The sequence below is a fragment of the Salvelinus sp. IW2-2015 genome, linkage group LG15 (genome assembly GCF_002910315.2).
Source record: "Salvelinus sp. IW2-2015 linkage group LG15, ASM291031v2, whole genome shotgun sequence".
Taxonomy (NCBI): Eukaryota; Metazoa; Chordata; class Actinopteri; order Salmoniformes; family Salmonidae; genus Salvelinus; species Salvelinus sp. IW2-2015.
In genome coordinates, this window is record NC_036855.1 from 36,277,131 (window position 1) to 36,298,289 (window position 21,159).

General features: G+C 43.6%; 1 protein-coding gene across 1 annotated transcript in view; it reads left to right on the plus strand.

Moving 5' to 3' along the window:
- The window catches only part of oxct1a (3-oxoacid CoA transferase 1a), a 176,996-nt gene that overhangs the window by 139,574 nt on the left and 16,263 nt on the right, over window positions 1-21,159 (plus strand). Inside the window, 2 exon segments of the mRNA XM_024001609.2 lie at window positions 18,855-18,944; window positions 20,407-20,487. Of these exon segments, the coding sequence (XP_023857377.1) occupies window positions 18,855-18,944; window positions 20,407-20,487 (171 nt within the window).

Here is a 21,159-nt window from a genome sequence, read left to right on the forward strand (position 1 = left end):
TAGTTCATGATTAATCTGTTGTTCCTCTCTCTCTGTAAGTGTTCATCTGATGGGCCTTAATGTGAGGAATGAGGCTGGGGGAGTAGTGCATGTGTGTGTCTACAGCCAGGCTCTGCTCTACTGATTGCGAGTCAGTCCCAAGGTACTGTTTAACTCCCTGTGGCGCCTAGGCTGCTCCCTCTGTCAACTCCCAGGGACATCCATCTCCAAGGCTGCGCTCCAAATCCACCCMTAGACCCTACACTAGGGCACTTCATGTCGATCAGAAATTGGCAATCAGGTCACTTTGAAACCCTTTGCTAGTCACTTGCTGACTCCCTCAGATCTGAGAGGCCTGGATAGGTATAAGGCAAAGACCGGTGTTGCTCATTCRTGTAGTTCAATCAGGTGTAGGTTATTGGTTCTGGGATAGTAACAAAATCCTTCACACAATGTATCTTTCCAGGACCTGAACTGGTGCTCTGTGTACAAGTAGTTAACAACATATGGCTTATTACCCTACACGAATCCGTCATTTGAGATCTGTAAGGACAGGAGTATTCTGACTGGAAGTCAGCCTTTGAGACGCTGAGCCTGTAGCCACTGTGGCTCAGACAGACGGCATTCTGGGATATTTATTGTCCTCCAGGGTCCCTGTGGTGCTGACAGACGCCTCTGTGCCTCCTATCATCCGCCTCACGCTCACTCATGCTGTGCGCGTGTGCGTGTGTGTCTGTGTGTGTGTGTGTTCGTGTACTCTGCCTGGTGATCAATCATGCTGCTCAAGGTTACTCCCCTTTTTCAAGCTCAGTGTTGTGTGTGTCTCTGTGTGCCTCCTGCTGCCCCTTGATTGCAAGTGTGTGCCTTCTGTCTTCTGCTCCCTCAGTCAGCTCAAGGTTATTCCTCTAAAACATGGGTGTGTGTGTGTGTGTGTGTGTGTGTGTGTGTTGTGTGTGTGTGTGTGTGTGGTGTGTGTGTGTTGTGTGTGGTGTGTGTGTGGTGTGGTGTGTGTGTGTGTGTGTGTGTGTGTGTGTGTGGTGTGTGTGATGTGTGTGTGTGTGTGTGGACCTACACCGGTCTCAATTGTCATGTTTTGCTCTTTCAAGTTTTTCATATTTGACTGTAGGAACTAGGGCATCAGGATGTGCAGAGAAAGAGGGTCTTTGTATAGAGTAGACTACACACACACACACACACACACACACACACACACACCAAAAGAGGTTCTAGTCGGTAATCTTCCATTTGTTCCATGCAGTTCGCTGTGAGAGAAAACCAATCTGAAATGGGTGCATATGCATATATGCATTAGTATTTTAACATTCAAAATAGCTCTAAAAAATACAAAGTTCAAAAAGCACAGTGGGGAGAGATGTCAGATGACAGCGTTTCAGTTTCAAAGGCTGCTGTTTTTAGTCATTATGTAGGTACAGAATGCATGGGGAGAGCGTTATCTGATGGCGGGGGGTGGAGAGGAGAAGAGTTAGGCGAAGACTAAAGTGCAATCACTTTTGTGTTTTTTGATCGACGGAAACCCTCCTGTCCTTGCTCTCACTATGAAAAAGATGACAACACATTCCATCTTTTATGCTCCTTGTTCATAACAGAGCTATTGTCTCACAACAGGAAATACCTTTGATGTTTTATAGCTTTGTCAGACATAACTTTGAAGGGTAGTTATGTTGTTTTCCTCCATTATTTTTGGTTGCCTCTTTGCTACTTCACTTTGATTCCTGGCAAATACTAAAGCAGGTAGCCTACGGGGAACGTGGTGTGCTGTKCACTTCTGATGCTATTCTTATTCTTCAGGGGTGACTCCGATTGAGATTGGGAGTGATGAGCACTACTTGTTATTCACACACACACCCTTGCCTCTTCAAACGATGGGGTAAATATAGTCAATTGTCTGACACTCCTCTCTGCACGTAGGGTTGTTGACCCTCACCATTAAACTCCCAGTTATCCCAGTAGCCTTTTGGCTTTAACAGACCTCCAATAACGGACCACTTCAACAAGTTGTTATCCAATCACAAACCTCTTCGAATGTTTCGTCTGCCTACCTCTGAAGAGACCTTCTTCAGTGTACTTTTTATGGAAAGCTTAAGGGAAAACTCCACCCAAAAACTATATTTTGGTATACGTTTCATTGGTGCATTGTTGATATAGTTCCCAAAAAGTTTTTAAGATGCAATATATAACTTTTAAAATACTGAAATGCATGATACCAGCTGTATTTATGTATTTTGAAAGTGGGGGTCTACTTTGGGTGAGTGGGTCCTCCGAGAGACTGAAATGGGATGAGTGGAGTGACCAAATCCCCTAGATATAGCACCTTTTCATTCTCACCCATAACCACCACTACATCTTAGTTGCAATGACAAACAAGGAATAATAATGATTTGACATCCTTTCCTTATTCATATATTTTTTCCCCCCACAATTTTGTGACATCCAATTTGTAGTTACAGTTTTGTCCCATTACTGCAACTCCCGTATAGACTCGGGTGAGGCGAAGGTCGAGAGCCATGCGTCCTCCGAAACACAACCCTGCCAAGCCGCACTGCTTCTTGACACACTGCTTGCTTAACCCGGAAGCCAACCGCACCAATGTATTGGAGGAAACACCGTACAACTGGCGAGTGAAGTCAGCTTAAAGGCGCCTGGCCCGCCACAAGGAGTCACTAGAGTGCAATGGGACAAGGACATCCCGGCCGGCCAAACCCTCCCTTAACCCGGACAACGCTGGGCCAATTATGCACGGCCTCATGCGTCTCCCGGTCACGGCCGGCTGCGTCACAGCCTRGGATCGAACCCGGGTCTGTAGTGACGYCTCAAGCACTGATATGCAGTGCCTTATACCGCTACACTACTCGGGAGGCACTCAACATCCTTTCCTAATCTGTCCAGAACTCTTATTCATTTTACAACAGGTTTACAAGTCGCAAATAAAGAAATACAATTGCGTTGTAGTATAATTAAGTCCTCCTACCTTCTCTCTCTCTCTCTCTCTCGAACCAAATACATCCCTCTCCACCAACCCCTCCCAGTTCTCACCCCTTTACACCATCCAAGCCAAGCTTATCCCCACTTCCCATCTTTACTCACCGTTGTCCCCCTAAGCCAAGCTTATCACTACCTCCCATCCTTACCCTCTCTTACCCACCCTTGCCAAGTTTATCCCAACTTCTGTCTTTCCCCTCTCCCTTCTTAATAGACACATTTCCACCCCTTTATACAGTGCATTCGGAAAGCATTCAGACTACTTTACTTTTTCCACATTTTATTATGTTACAGCCTTATTCTAAAATCAATTAAATTATTTTTTTCCTTATCAATCTATACAAAATAACCCATAATGAAGAAGCAAAAGCAGTTTTTTAGAAATGTTTGTAAATTAAAAAAAAAWAATTAAAAATTATATTTACATAAATATTCAGACCCTTTACGCAGTACTTTGTTGAAGCACCTTTGGCAGCGATTACAGCCTCAGGTCGTCTTGGGTATGACACTACAAGCTTGGCACACCTGTATTTGGGGAGTTTCTCCCATTCCTCTCTGCAGATCCTCTCAAGCTCTGTCAGGTTGAATGGGGAGCGTCGCTGCACAGCTATTTTCAGTTTTCTCCAGAGATGTTCGTTCGGGTTCATTTCCAGGCTCTTGCTGAGCCACTCAAGGACATTCAGAGACTTGTCCCGAAGCCACCCCTGCGTTATCTTGGCTGTGTGTTTAGGGTTGTTGTCCTGTTGGAAGGTGAACATTCGCCCCAGTCTGAGGTCCTGAGCACTCTGGAGCAGGTTTTCATCAAGAATCTCTCTGTACTTTGCTCTGTTCATCTTTCCCTCGATCCTGACTAGTCTCCCAGTCCCTGCCTCTGAAAAACATCCCCACATCATAATGCTGCCGACACCATGCTTCACCGTAGGGATGGTGCCAGGTTTCTTCCAGACGTGACGCTTGGCATTCAGGCTAAAGAGTTCAATCTTGGTTTCATCAGACCAAACAATTGTGTTTCTCAGGGTCTGAGAGTCTTTAGGTGCCTTTTGGCAAACTCCAAGCGGGCTGTCATGTGCCTTTTACTGAGGAGTGGCTTCCGTCTGGCTACTCTACCATAAAGCCCTGATTGGTGGAGTGCTGCAGAGATGGTTGTCCTGCAAGATTCTCCCATCTCCACAGAGGAACTCTAGAGCACTGGCAGAGTGACCATTGGGTTCCTGGTCACCGCCCGGACCAAGGCCCTTCCCCCCCCGATTGCACAGATTGGCTGGGCGGCCAGCTCTAGCATGAGTCTTGGTAATTCCAAACTTCTTCCATTTAAGAATGACGGAGGCCACTGAGTTATTGGGGACCTTCAATGCTGCAGAAATGTTTTGGTACCCTTCCCCAGATCTGTGCCTCGACACAATCCTGTCTCGGAGCTCTACGGACAATTCCTTCGACGTCATGGCTTGGTTTTTGCTCTGACATGCACTGTCAACAGTGGGACTTTATATAGACAGGTGTGTGCCTTTCCAAATCATGTTATGTCAATTGAATTTACCACAGGTGGACTCCGATAAAGTTGTAGAAACATCTCAAGGATGATCAATGGAAACAGGATGCACCTGAGCTCAATTTTGAGTCTCATAGCGAAGTGTCTGAATACTTATGTAAATAAGCTATTTCTGTTTTTTGTTTTTTTATACATTTGCAACATTTTCTCAAAACCAGTTTTCGCTTTGTTATTTATGGGGTATTGTGTGTAGATTGCTGAGCTTTTTYATTTTATTTAACCCATTTTAGAATAAGGCTGTAACGTAACAAAGTGTGGTAAAAGTCGAAGGGTCTAAATACTTTCTGAAGGTACTGTATAACTGACCTCTCACTCTCTCCCGTTTGCTTGGCAATATATTGGACTATCGATTTTAAAGGCTTATTTTAAACTATGTTATTTGGCTTCTACATATAATCACAGTTTTGATGGTACAAAACGGAGCTACTCCCCCATGCGTCCTATCTGTACGCACATGCGCCTCTTTTCATGAATGGCTAAAAGCAGAAGGTGGCCGCGGTGTGTTAGAGGTCACCTGCTGGGGATTGACGAAGGGTGGCGATTACAACATGTAGAATCGACGGGAAATGAACAGAAAATGGCTTCTGATGTTCTGGTCGGAGGCGATAGGGCAGCCACCTGCTGTTTTTAACTGTTTGTCGTCAAAGTGTATTTTGTCCTTTACTACTACCTCACTTAACTAAGCATTGTAAAAAAAAAAAATTTTTTTTTTACAAATATAAAATAAATAAACAAGTAAGCATTGTCTGAACCAAACGGTTCATATGGGCAGAAGCCTATTTCCAGCTTCTGTAGCGTGATGTCCTTGATGTACTAATACAGCCCTCCTGTCGCAGGGCCTGACCTCTAATTCATCTCCTTAATGCTGAGTGCCAAGCAAGAGAGGCATGTCCCATTTTTTTTTTTTTTACTTCGGTACTCTAACCTTCCAATCTCGGGGCTTTTACGCCCTAATTTACCATTTTGCATTCTCATGAAAAACACTTTACAATGGCAGTGATTTGTACTGTATAGTATGTTTCTCTGCACATTGACTTTTCAAAGAGTTGAACATTAACTCAAACGTAGGAGGAGTTGCAGGGCTGCTATGAGCAATCATCAGTCAATCAATCAATGTCAAAGCAATCACTGTTTTTTTCAGTCAGTATGTGTTTGTGGTGTTTCTCAGAACACTCTAAACGAGCTTATTGTCCAATCCAGTTGCAAAATGCTGGCTTTTGGGACACACAAGGCTTTGTCTTCATGTCTACCTGTCCAATACTCTGTATGCTTGTCATTGGTTGTCTAGGAAACCGAGGCCTTCGCTTTTCTGTCGCTATGTTATTAAACAGAGAGTGGCATTTCTAGTAGACTAAAAATATTGGCGCTGTGTGAACAAAGGAGAGAGCATGTAAAGAAGGGAGAATGAGAGCAAGAAAGCGAGACAATTGTTAAGTAGAAACCGGTATAAGTGAAGGCGTAATTCCTTTAGTGTTTGATGGCTGGCAGGAAAAGTGAGTGCAACACAATAAACTGAACAAGGGGAAACATATTTGACCGGTTGTCATGGTGACGCCACAGGTTGAGCTACACCAGAGATACTTTTGAGGAGATGGGAAACTCCATTGGAATCGTATTAAAGGGGAACTGCACCTGCTGATTTGGCCTCGTTTTTTTGGCTTRCTCCTCAAAAAATGCTGACGTCCATAACAGAAGCCAAACGCGAGTTGGGTTGGGGGTGTGGTTTGATGTTGTTGTTTCTTGGGAGTGGCCTTGCCACCAACAAGACAACCATCTGTCAGAACCTTGCCCGTAGGTGTTTTCTGCCACTCAATCACAACAAACAAATCTCCTGCARGTTGAGTTCAATAACTACAGGTGGAAGCTTTGAATATATCAGTAGCCTACAGAACCATCAAACAGGCAAAGCGTCAATACAGGGCTAAGATTGAATCATACTACACCGGCTCCGATGCTCGTCGGATGTGGCAGGGCTTGCAAACTATTACAGACTACAAAGGGAAGCACAGCCGCGAGCTGCCCAGTGACACGAGCCTACCAGACGAGTTAAATCACTTCTATGCTCGCTTCGAGGCAAGCAACACTGAGGCATGCATGAGAGCATCAGCTGTTCCGGACGACTGTGTGATCACGCTCTCCGTAGCCGACGTGAGTAAGACGTTTAAACAGGTCAACATACACAAGGCTGCGGGGCCAGACGGATTACCAGGACGTTTGCTCCGGGCATGTGCTGACCAACTGGCAGGTGTCTTCACTGACATTTTCTACATGTCCCTGATTGAGTCTGTAATACCAACATGCTTCAAGCAGACCACCATAGTCCCTGTGCCCAAGAACACAAATGCAACCTGCCTAAATGACTACAGACCCGTAGCACTCACGTCTGTAGCCATGAAGTGCTTTGAAAGGCTGGTAATGGCTCACATCAACACCATTATCCCAGAAACCCTAGACCCACTCCAATTTGCATACCGCCCAAACAGATCCACAGATGATGCAATCTCTTGTGCACTCCACACTGCCCTTTCCCACCTGGACAAAAGGAACACTTATGTGAGATTGCTATTCATTGACTACWGCTCAGCGTTCAATACCATAGTACCCTCAAAGCTCATCACTAAGCTAAGGAACCTGGGACTAAACACCTCCCTCTGCAACTGGATCCTGGACTTCCTGRCGGGTCGCCCCCAGRTGGTGAGGGTAGGTAGCAACACATCTGCCACACTGATCCTCAACACTGGAGCTCCCCAGAGGTGCGTGCTCAGTCCCCTCCTGTACTCCCTGTTCACCCACGACTGCATGGCCAGGCACGAGTCCAACACCATCATTAAATTTGCTGACGACACAACAGTGGTAGGCCTGATCACCGACAATGACGAGACAGCCTATATGGAGGAGGTCAGAGACCTGGCCGGTGGTGCCAGAATAACAACCTATCCCTCAACGTAACCAAGACTAAGGAGATGATTGTGGACTACAGGAAAAGGAGCACCGAGCACGTCCCCATTCTCACCAATGGTTACCCGGACTATTTACATTGTGTGCCCTCCCCCAACCCCTCCTTTACGCTGCTGCTACTCTCTGTTTATCTTATATGCATAGTCACTTTAACCATACATCCATGTACATACTACCTCAATTGGCCCAACCAACCAGTGCTCCCGCACATTGGCTAACTGGGTTATCTGCATTGTGTCCCACCTCCCACCAACCCCTTCTTTAACGCTACTGCTACTCTCTGTTCATCATATATGCATAGTCACTTTAACCATACATGTACATACTACCTCAATAAGCCTGACTAACCGGTGTCTGTATATAGCCTTGCTACTCTTATTTTCAAATGTATTTTTACTGTTGTTTTATTTCTTTACTTACCTACACACACACATACCTTTTTTTTGCACTATTGGTTAGAGCCTGTAAGTAAGCATTTCACTGTAAGGTCTACACCTGTTGTATTCGGCGCACGTGACAAATAAACTTTGATTTGATTTACAGAGTAMTATGAGAATAATGCAATTGCTGAATTCATGTAGATATTCTAAACTAATTGTTTTAATAACTTTCAAATGTAATACCAGGTCTGTGTAGAATAAACAACCTTTTACATAATACCATAAAATCAGTGTTCTGCTAATATAACAATGTGTACAATTTACCTTTCATTGTCATTGCCAGCTGATACAGATACTGTGCCAATCCACATTTTATCTGGTGGTAATCGGGCTACCTTGGCAAACATGTCAGGAAATGGAGCTTGCCAAAAGGGGGGTGTGATTTGTTGACATAATTGTAATCCAAACCCAACCTTAATTTACTCGTTGTGACGCACTGAGGTTCCAAACTCTATTTTAGACCAGACTGACTTGATGACCAAAATGATCCTAATAACACGTTGTAGTCMATTTTGACACTAGAATAAATGTTTCTGACTCATRTYGATGCCACGTTTTCAAAGGGATTAGTTGCTATTTAGTGGCAGTCGCTCTTTTACACCCATTGTGTACGTTGCCCATGCGTAGTCAATGTATTTCACAGTGCATTCTGGGCCATTCTGAGACAAGGAGACTATAGGAGAATCTCAATTGCATACTGCTTGCATCCTCTCTCTCCTCGCCTCCTTCTCAAAGCCCATTGGAGGAAAAGGTCATAGGGACCTCTGGCTTTCTCATCCAATGGGTTTTGACAAGGAGGTGAGGAGAGAGGACGTGAGGAGTATGCAATTGAGATCTTCCCCAGGACAAGGAGACTCCTTCAAGGAGTATATGAGAGTCAATTGTGTGCTAGCTCAAAATGCCAGCATTAGCATGAATTACGTGAACAAGAAGTACAACATTACAAATATTTTTTCTGAGCTAATTAACTTGTTCTCTGTGATATCGTATAGCTTTGGAATCGTGACATTACGTACTTTTGAGGGAAATAGGCAGGTTTCTTGACTCATACTCTGCTTTTTAGAAAGGATTGTGTGACTATTAGCTTAGCAACCGTGTGACGCAGCATGACAACGTGAATGTGATTGGTTAACATTCTGCTGGGTGGGGTGTTGTACGTTCCTCCATTCATTGGCCACACTACAGCTGAAGTAGCCCATTTAGAACTGTTTYCATTCAACCAGAAGGGGCCTTGTCTACTGTAAGTGTCTGAGTAAGTAGAGACAATAGCATTGCCTTTGCTCCACTTCAACTTGACGTTATGGAGACCCGTACACTTACAAGTGCCCTCTTACAGTCTAGTCCTGATAAATGCAACAGTTTAAACTGGAGCATGTAGCTACCAAGACCAAACTCTGAGTGTTTTTTTTGGACTGGGTCTGTTGAGTTTGGGGGGGTACCCCCAAAAAATGAATTGTCAGAAAATAAAAAGTGACATCATTTGAATCTTACTGCTGGCAATGTCATAAGAATCTCTATTGTCATATTCATAGAGTATGCGATGTAGGTCAAGTTACCAAAAAGTGCAAACATTTAGTATGCATGGAAAGGGTCATTGTAAAGGAATGCATTTCCTTGTATGCATCCTCCACATGCACTGTTGATCTAGCTCATCGTTTACAATAGGAAACGTGAAAGGGGAAAAGAGTTTTGAAGTCCCCTCACCCTTGTTTTTTTCAAATATATATATATACTTGAATGTCCTGATTGCTAAGTAAATTTTAAGATGTCAGGCTTGAAAATCCATTCAGCCATTTTGGCACAGTGACTCACTACCCAAACCAGATGCAAGTGACCAAGAGACATCATGTGATCTCCTACTGCTATCTAGTGCAGTGTTTCCCAACCCAGACAGGCACGTTGTATAATCCCTGCACTTTTAAAATGGCTGTGTTCCTATGGGAATTTTTGCATGTTTAGAGCGCCACCGTTTGGTAAGAGATCTGAAGAAAAAAAAAGTACAATCCTTTTTGGAACATTAATTGGTGACATTCTATTTCAAACCTAGACTTTCAAATCTCTAATCCCCCCCACGAAGAGGAAACAAACAGAAAAACTGTACTTTTCAGGGATTTTTGGCCTACTGTATCTCGGGCTCTGCAGATGTTTCCGACACCTTTATCAGAATCCCACAGTTCTTACCTTTTTTGTTGTTGTAATTTTTACCCCCTTTTTCTCCCCAATTTCGTGATTACGATCTTGTCTCATTGCTGCAACTCCCCAACGGGCTCGGGAGAGGCAAAGGTCGAGTCATGCGTCCTCCGAAACATGACCCTCCAAGCCGAACTTCTTAACACCCGCTCGCTTAACCCGGAAGCCAGCTGGACCGATGTGTCAGAGGAAACACCATTCAACTGATGACCAATGTCAGTCTACAGGCGAAATGTACTTTATGAGGGTAGTATATAATATTATGCGTTGTTTAGAAAATGCCACCAGAGGGTGTCAGAGTTTTAAGAGGTTAACAATAATTGTCATAAATCTGCAAAACTGTATTGCACTCAAATTAATCTCTATTAACCCAGAAGTAAAATCTTGCGTAATTTGGTCAGCTGCGTGATTCATTTCTGTGTTGATACGTGTTAGAAATTTAGAGTTCCGGCAAACCATTTTTTGGGAAAGTTATATATCTTGAAAACTTGATTGCTGACATGCAAAATATTTTGAAATAATAAAACAAATACCAAAGATAGTTTTTGGTTGGAATTTTCCTTAATGTCATATACAATCTTTTCATGAACAGCTTAAAGCAGCACGTTGCCACGGTGTGTTAGAGGTCACCTGCTGGGCWTTGACGAAGGATGGCGGTACAACGTAGAATTGTCGGGAATTGAACAGTAAATGGCTTCCGATATTCTGGTCAGGAGCTTTTAACCAAAGTGTATTTTGTCCTTTACGACTACCGCACTTAAGTAAACATTGGACATGTAAGCCTTGTCTGAACAAAACGGTCCATATGGGCAGAAGCCTATCTCCTGTTTCTGTAGCGTGAGGCACCTTGATGTACGTGTACAGCCCTCCTTTCTCAGGGCCTTACTCTGTTAACCCAGAAGTAAAATTGTGCGTAATTTGGTCAGCTGCGTGATTAACGTCTGTGTGCAAAAATGTAGAGTCCGTGTGGGCACACGTGCAACGCGTTCGAGTCGAAGCGGTTTACGCACCGCCTTCACCCAATCCTGATATGTCCAAATAACCAGTTACGTGAACCGGATTTTTTAAAATATTTTTTCAATGTTTTTACTAATGCAACTCAGATCTCACGCATTCCATTCAGTTCAGGCAGATACTCTCGGTGTACACGCAGAATTACTCTGAATATGCACTTATCTGAAATGCATTCACCAGCAGTTCAGAGGAGGTACATGCCTTTTAGAGGTAGTTTGACAGCCCTGGCCTGGCCACACAAGACTGAACCAATGGAACTTTAAGGCTGCCTCTCCCCCTTGAAGGGTGTCCCTATTTGTATATGACAGGTGGAAATATGGTGATATGATAACATCAATTACACCTTTTTTTGGCAATTTGATGGACTATGTTTATTTKATGTATTTGTTAGCCATACGTGTATGATCTGCCTCCAGCAAGGCTTCATATCAAAGTGTAGAATGAGCAAGGCAGGGCCCAAAACGGATGTTTCTGTCAGAAAAGGATCAAGATAATTTTCTCATTAAAAGATGTGATATTAAAAGAGTGTGATTTATAATAACTTCAAACGTTGGGTTTTACAGTGCAACTGTCATATTAGTCCTAGATTACAATCTCTATAGAATTATGCATTCCCTTACATCTTCATGTGGATTTGCCTCTAATGCCTGAACGAACGAATRAAATAACCAACTGGGCCAATGCTAATTCCTGTCAAGAAGTTGGTCTGTTGGTTCTGATAGTGTGGCACTGAGGGCAATGCTGCAGCCCTGGCTGTGGAAGCACCATGGGGGTTAAATGTACATGTACACGTTTCCATAACCAAGCACCTACATTGCGGGTTCAGTAAGTCAGGCTTCCAGCAYGTGAAAGGAGCCAATCAGAGCAAGGAGGAAATTAATAACCTGAGAGTTGGGTCTGAGCCGCAGGGTTAATGTCCTTTAAGCCGTGTTAATTAAATTACTCCTGCTCTTGGGCGACGTTTGGCAGTGGATTAATTATATTTAGTTAATGCTGCACAATAACATTGGCTGATTAGACAGGCAGAAATGATGAAAACACCAGAGGCCTTGGYGGCAGGTAGCCTAGCGGTTAGTGTTGGGACAGTGACCGAAAAGTTGCTTGTTGAATCACTGAGCCGACAAGGTGGAGAAATCTGCCCGTTCTGCCTTTGAGCAATGCAGTTAACCTTCACAACAACTGCTCCCCGGGTGCTGTTGACGTGGACGTCGATTAAGGCAGCCCCCACCCCGCACCTCTCTAATTGAGGGGTTAAATGCGGAAGACACATTTCGGTAGATGCATTCAACCGATATCCCCTTTCCCATTACACTGACAAGTTATCCAGTCACAGTTTGAGTTTGTGTACCAGCCACCTTAATACGCAAGCTCGACCTTTTTAAAACTACTAGAACAAAATCTAAACCGCTTACTGTGCTGAAGATAAACAATTACACCAAATATTACCAGAAACACAAGGCAATTAGTGACGATATCGATTAATTTAATGTTCTCCTCTTACCTCAAATAGTCTGCAGTAAGTCATATTGTTTAAGACACCTGTATTGTATTTAGCAACTGTTTGTGTGAAATAACACCATTCTGGTGGAGAGGGGTGAAGAAAAGCTCTACGTGCTGTTTCCAATTGTTGAATAAATATCGATAGAACAACAATGGAGTAATTCACGTGAGAGGACTGGACTACTTACCTCGATCGGCCTGAGGTGGTTAGGTTTACTGTTGCCTAGCAATGGCGCTCTCTCGGGCTAGAAATAAAACCAAATCAACCTAATTGGTGGGCGTTCAAATTTGTATTAAATATGTGATATTACATTACAATTAAAGTTGAAAGCTATCTGTTACTCTATCTTTTTATATTTCTCTCTTTCTCTCTCTCTCCCTCTCTCTCGTTCTTTGACTATATATGTAAACCAAGGAGACACACACATTAGATAAGGTTCTGTTTTTACCTCCGGATCGACCTGCACAGGGATCAAAGTGTTTTCAGACAATCAAATCCAAAGTTCATTGATCTATTTTTTWAAATGTTTTATTTAACCATTATTTAACTAGGCAAGTCAGTTAAGAACAAATTCTTATTTACAATGACGGCCTAGAAAAAGGCCTGCGGGGACGGGGGCTGGGACTAAAAATAAAAATGTAAATATAGGACAAAACACACATCACGACAAGAGAGACACCACAAAATTACATAAGAAGACAACATAGCATGGTAGCAACACAACATGACAACAACATGGTAGCAACACAACATGGCAGCAGCACAACATGGTAGCAGCACAAAACATGGTACAAACATTATTGGGCACAGACATCACAAAGGGCAAGAAAGTAGAGACAACAATACATCACGCGAAACAGCCACAGCTGTCAGTAAAAGTGTCCATGATGGAGTTTTTGAATGAAGAGATGAAGATAAAACTGTCCAGTTTGAGTGTTTTTTGCTGCTCGTTCCAGTCGCCAGCTGCAGTGAACTGAAAAGAGGAGCGACCCAGGGATGTATGTGCTTTAGGGACCTTTAACAGAATGTGACTGGCAGAACGGGTGTTGTATGTGGAGGATGAGGGCTGCAGTAGGTATCTCAGATAGGAGGGAGTGAGGCCTAAGAGGGTTTTATAAATAAGCATCAACCAGTGGGTCTTGCGACGGGTGTACAGAGATGACCAGTTTACAGAGGAGTGCAGTGATGTGTACTATAAGGTGCATTGGCAAATCTGATGGCCGAATGGTAAAGAACAACTAGCCACTCGAGAGCACCCTTACCTGCCGATCTATACATTATGTCTCCGTAATCTAGCATGGGTAGGATGGTCATCTGAATCAGGGTTAGTTTGGCAGCTGGGGTGAAAGAGGAGCAATTATAATAGAGGAAACCAAGTCTAGATTTAACCTTAGCCTGCAGATTTGATATGTGCTGAGAGAAGGACAGTGTACCATCTATTCATACTCCGAAGTACTTGTATGAAGTGACTGCCTCAAGCTCTAAACCCTCAGAGGTAGTAATCACACTGGTGGGGAGAGAGCCATTCTTCTTACCAAACCATATGAACTTTGTTTTGGAGGTGTTCAGAACAAGGTTAAGGGCCGAGAAAGCTTGTTGGACACTAAAAGCTTTGTTGTAGAGTGTTTAACACATGTATCTGAGGTAGAGAAACTGCTGTCTATCCCATAGTGTAGATATAGGGCAAAGCGGCCTATTCTCCTCAATCAACCGTTCTTGTGTTGTTATGGTGCTGTTGTTGCCCATGTTAATATTAAAACTTGTAAATTAATATTTTGGGCCATGTGCTACCATCAATAACTCCGCTATCTGTTATAGTCTCATATAGTATTAAATGTTGCTGAAAATCAGGCTGGGATTTTTACTTTCAGTATGTTTCGCCTTTGCACCCAGGCACTTTATGAGGCAGCCTAGTAATGGAACAACATGGCCGATCGTCGTGCCACTAGGACCCCTCCTTTTCACTAACTGCAGACCGGAGGGGGATATGGTCCATTATCAGGTGTCTACTCCAGCTAACGCTGCTGTAAATCTGTCCCTGCCTCTCTCAGGTCACAGCCCGTTATCTCCCAGGGCTGGTGATACGCACCCACACACACGCGCGCAATCTAGGCTCTTTGAGGGGCAGATAATTAATAACTTGTGGCGATAGGAGAAAGTGCACTGTGTCCTTTCAGAGGGACTTCCCAGTGTCAACCTCACAAAACTGATGATTCCATTTTGTGCATTTGCCGACTTATCTTTTTGCCCTCGGAGATGTATTCTCCATTGTATGTATTCAGTCATCATCTGTCTCCTCTGTTTTATCCTGGTGCTTTGTACCAGTGAGAGAGAAAGAGAGAAGGTTGGGAGAAACGGGAGCATGGCCATTAAAGAGGTGTTCTACCATAGCGGTGTTAACCTAGTCCTGAAAGACTGCAGTKTTTGTTAGGCTAAATTCATTGTTAGAACCTTCGTGAGGAGCATTGTTAAATCTCCAAGCGGTTTCCCAAAACCATTGTTATTAACGTTGCACTTGAAAACGCATGTAATCTAACGCCTGCATCAGACCACTCGTAGAACAGCTAATTATTTTTTACCCTCCCGTGTCGTTTTATACACAGATCTCCGCTAAATATAGAATCACGTGGTTTATTCCTCTTTTTGACCGCCGATAACTCCAGAACAAAGTTGACTACAAATAGAAAGTTACCAATGTCTTTGCAGTTGATACAAATAAGTGATGTATAAAAAATATGCTTCAAATTAAAATCGAGATGACTGCAGTGAAATATAAACAGTAGGCTATAGGCCTATTTCATGTTGAAATACATTTCCTATTCAATCAATTGAGTTATAATTTGCTACTGTCTGTAATTTGGCTTAATATATTTTTTAATGATGTGTATGTAGCCTAATATGTGCGCAATGATGTGCCAAATTGGTGTTTTAGGGCATTTTTATTGGGTAACACGGAACCCAAACCGTCTGCGCACGTGCGCCATCGTGCGCTACTGTGCATAAATGTATTTTGTCCCCCTACACCAAGCGGGATCACGACACGCAGGTTAAAATATCAAAACAAACTCTGAACCAATGACAATAATTTGGGGACAGGTCGAAAAGCATTAAACATGTATGGCAATTTAGCTAGTTAGCTTGCACTTGCTAGCTAATTTGTCCTATTTAGCTAGCTTGCTGTTGCTAGCTAATTTGTCCTGGGATATAAACATTGAGTTGTTATTTTACCTGAAATRCACAAGGTCCTCTACTCCGACAATTAATCCACACATAAAACGGCCAACCGAATAGTTTCTAGTCATCTCTCCTCCTTCCAGGCTTTTTCATCTTTGAACTTATATGGTGATTGGCRTCTACACTTTCATAKTATTACCACGACAACCGKCAAAACAKTTCRTCTTTCAATCACCCACGTGGGTATAACCAATGAGGAGATGGCACGTGGGTACCTGCTTCTATAAACCAATGAGGAGATGGGAGAGGCAGGACTTGCAGCGCGATCTGCGTCAGAAATAGGAATGACTTCTATTTTAGCACTTGGCAACGCAGACGCTCGTTGGCGCGTGCAAGCAGTGTGGGTGCAATAATTGAATAACATGGATTTCTAAATGTATTTTGCGACACTCGCGCACCCGACGTGTCCGGTCTGGTCAGCATGTAAGCATTAGAATAAACCACGTCAATATTTGCAGCCGTAGGTGGCAATATCTCACTAGGAACTGATCCCTCATCAGTATTGTGGAATATTTCTAATGTTAAGGAAAGATTTGAATGGAGAAAGCTGATCTGAGAGCAGCGCTCCCTTTCTTTCGATCCTGTCAGCATCGACACATAATCCAACGACGCGACCATTCTCTCTGCGTGGTATTTTGTTACATATTTGTCTGTTGTAGGATATATACATCGTTAAAACACTCGTAAGCCTAAATTCCGTCGCTATCGGGAAACCGGACCCTGATTCAGAATGAATTGGAATGAACAAGGGTGGAGAGAGAGAAAATAACTTTATTGGGTGTCTCTTTCCCTCCCTCCTTCCCTCTTTCTTCCTCTCATCCTCTCCCCATGTCCACCTCAGCCAGAGATGCCAAACGCTAAAGCATACTGTATTCATATACTGTAACGTATAGACTACAGTGCATTCAGAAAGTATACAGACCCCTTCCCTTTGTCCACGTTTTGTTAAATGACAGCCTTATTCTAAAATGGATGAAATAAAAACATTCTCATCAACCAACACACAATAATGACAAAGCGAAAACAGGTTTTTAGAAATGTTTGCACATTTATTGAAAATAAAAAACAGATACCTTATTTACATAAGTATTCAGACCCTTTGCTATGAGATTCGAAATTGAGCTCCAGGTACATCCTGTTTCCATTGATCATCACTGAGATGTTTCTACAACTTGATTGGAGTCCACCTGTAGTAAATTCAATTGATTGGACAGGATTTGGAAAGGCACACAGCTGTCTATATAAAGTCCCACAGTTGACAGTGCATGTCAGAGAAATAAACAAGCCATGACGTCGAAAGAATTGTCCGTAGCGCTCCGAGACAGGATTGTGGATGCTAAAAAATGTCTGCAGCATTGAAGAACTCAGTGGCCTCAATCATTCTTAAATGGAAGATGTTTGGAACCACCAAGACTCTTCCTAGAGCTGGCTGCCCGGCCAAACTGAGCAATCGGGGGAGAAGGGCCTTGGTCAGAGAGGTGACCAAGAACCCAATGGTCACTCTGACAGAGCTCCAGGGTTCTTCTGTAGAGATGGGAGAACCTTCCAGAAGGACAACCATCTTTGCAGCACTCCACCAATCAGGCCTTTATGGTAGAGTGGCCAGACGGCAACCACTCCTCAGTAAAAGTCACGACAGCCCGCTTGGAGTTTGCCAAAAGACACCTAAAGGACCCTCAGACCATGAGTAACCAGATTCTCTGGTATGATGAAACCAAGATTGAACTATCTTTAGCCTGAATGCCAAGTATCACGTCTGGAGGAAACCTGGCATCATCCCTACGGTGAAGCATGGTGGTGGCAGCATCATGCTGTGGGGAGTTTTTTCAGCGGCAGGGACTGGGATACTAGTCAGGATTTAGGGAAAGATGAACGGAGCAAAATACAGAGAGATCCTTGATGAAAACCTGCTCCAGAGCACTCAAGGCGAAGGTTCACCTTCCAACAGGACAACGACCCTAAGTACACAGCCAAGACAATGCAAGAGTGGCTTCGGGACAAGTCCCTGAATGTCCTTGAGTGGCCCAGCCAGAGCCAGGACTTAAACCCTATCAAACATCTCTGGAGAGACCTGAAAATAGCTGTGCTGCGACGCTCCCCATCCAACCTGACAGAACTTGAGGATCTGCAGAGAAGAATGGGAGAAACTCTCCAAATACAGGTGTGCCAAGCTTGTAGCGTCATACCCAAGAAGACTCGGGGCTGTAATCGCTGCCAAAGGTGCTTCAACAAAGAGACTGTGTAAAGGGTCTGAATACTTATGTAAATTTCCGTTCTTAAAAAAAATGGCTGTTTTTGCTTTGTCATTATGGGTTGTGTGTAGATTGATGAGGGGAAAAAACAACTGTATTCATTTTAGAATAAGGCTGTAATGTGGAAAAAGTCAAGAGTTCTGAATACTTTCCGAATGCACTGTATATGCATACATACCAATCCTATATTCCCTGGATATTGCAGGCTATTGCGATTGATGAGCAAAACAGATTTTAATTAGGTTATTCAGCAATCTGACCCCCTGGGTGTGTGCATGCCAGTAACGCTCATTGGACCCAGAGAAATGAGAGGCCTGTGTATGATTTTTCTACATTTTTTTATGTTCTAATCTAATAAGAAATTCTTCACTGGTTTTGAAAATGAAATTTTTTTCTGCTCTGTATTGAATGTAGACCTCAATACTCTGCGAGGGATGTGTGTGTTGACTGTGTCCATTAACAAGAAATAAGCTGACCCAGGCAGGGCTGGACTCTGCAGTAATACAGTGTTTATACCGTTGCATTCCCAGCTGGGCACACTATTTAGTGCCAGTTTGGTTTAGCCTCTGGATTGAAAGTTAGATATGCTGTACTATGCTTAGGCCTACTTATGCAGAAAGCTATCAACTGGCAACATACTCTGTATCGGCTGTTCCTGGTGGCCTGCGTGGAAGATACGTTACTTTACCTTCCCCTGAGCTGTACCGTTTACGGTAGTGTTTTGTTTTTTCCTTCAGGGTAAGATGGTGAAGGGAATGGGTGGAGCCATGGATCTGGTGGCCAGCGCTGGAACCAAGGTGGTAGTCACCATGGAGCACTCAGCTAAGGTAAGAGTGTGTGTGTGCGTGCCAATCCAAGGCCACCTCAGTTCCAGATGTGTCTATGTGTGACTCCAGATCAGCTATATTTTACACATCAGATATGTGCTAATGCGTATACTGCTCTCCTTGGCTGCCTTTTTACTAAATATTTTCTGTGACGTAACCTCCTAAAGTGGTTTAGAGAGCAGAGTTTAATGAAGGGGATTCCTCCAGCAGCTTCCATCTATAATGTCTTGTTCCACTCTCTGAGGGTGATGAGTCAGTCCCGTTGATGCGCTTCTGATTCCACTAATGGATGAACTAATGATTCAGTGATGCCTCTAGTAGTCCCAGAGCTCCTCGTAGGCTGCTTGGTGCTTATATGGACTAATACTCTCATCCATTACCAATACATACTGTAGTACCCACCTGATCAGGGCAGTAAAATGCACAMAAAAAAACTCTGTAATGGGAATATTTACTGTCCAGGCCTATGATTTACATTTTAGTCATTTAGCAGACACTATTTTTTCACCTCGTCGGCTCGGGGATTTGAATCAGCGACCTTTCGGTTACTGAACCAACGCTCGTAACCGCTAGGCTACCTGTCACAATTGATAGATGATTTGTAATGGAAGTATTTGTGGCCGTGGCTTTCCAGACCTATCAACTGTAATGGGAGTACTTGTAGCCCAGTCCAGATGGTGGAGCAGGTGGATGTGAATAGGGACATGGTGATGTTTACTGATACCTGTTGACTGCTGCGCCGGTCTTATTTGTATTTCATGGTCCCTCAGTCTGCTCATCATGAGCAACCTGTGTGTGTGTGTGTGTGTGTGTGTGTGTGTGTGTGTGTGTGTGTGTGTGTGTGTGTTGTGTGTGTGTGTGTGTGTGGTGTTGGGTGTGTGTGTGTGTGTGTGTGTGTGTGTGTGTCTCCTCACTAAGGATAGTAAAGCAAGAAATTTTTGAAAAGTGGGGACGTAACATCGGCCCCCACAAGAAGAAAGAAAAAAAAAGGCTATTTTAGGGTTAGTTTAGGGTTGAGTTACAATTAGGGTTACAAAACAGGATTTTGAATGGGAATCAATTGTTTGGTCCCCACAAGGATAGTAAAACAAACATGTGTTTATGTAGGGGATGAAAGGGAGGGTCAGCAGGATCACACACCCCTAGGACAGAGAATAACGAGAGCCCAGCTGCCCTTCCTCCACACACACCCACACCCACACCCACACCCACACCCACACCCACACACACACACGCAGGTGCTTTTCTGTGGACAGTGAAGACGCTTACCACACATTATATCGAAAGCCCTGATAACTGTCATAGCGAATAGTATGGTACAGTAGAAACAGACTACGACAGTTCTTGATGGACAGACGCAGGTGTGTAGCCGTAGTGACCAGTTAAACTAGGTGGTGGGTGTATGACCTTTGACAAAAACTCTGTCTCATTCTCTCTCCACTTTTCTCTTTATCTTTGTCAGGGAGGAAAACACAAGATTCTGGACACGTGCAACCTGCCACTGACAGGAAAACAGTGTGTGGATCGGATCATCACTGAAAAGGTGTGTGTCTGTGTGAATGTGCATACTGTAGGGCTGTTTGAGTTGTGTGTGTCCCTGTGTGTCTCTGTTCCCTCTTTTCAGTTTGCCAATGTGTCCCACATATCTGTGTTGTCTAGATTCAATTCACTGGCTTACAAATCAAACTCCTCACGACACATGCCTCATTTGAATCTCTCCCACACAGAAAGATTGAAGTGACTCTTCAAAACGAATCTGTATATTTTGGAGCCCAACTCGGCCTATTCAGACGCCTGGGTTATATCATACCTAAGCTGAATGTGAGTCATAATGTCAGGCTTTATGTGAAACACTTTGCTCCAGTGACAATACATTACTGCCTCTGTAGGCCTAGAACTGACACTCTCCTCTCCAGCTCACAGAATCATGAGCGTTTATAGCATTGGAAAAGGTTGAAAGAGTACAAACAGAATTGCTTGGCTTTAGCAGCCACTGGGCTTGTGTTTCAGTTTTCTGAACAATAGACCAAATCTATTTCCCTGGTAAGTTTATTATAGACATTGGAACACAGAAAGAAAGGTGGGAAAAACACACACACACACACACACACACACACACACACACACCAGGGACTGATATATATATTTGATGCTGCAGAGGGACCTGGGGAGATGGAAATTACATTTATTTGGTTAACCGTAATCCAATCAGCAG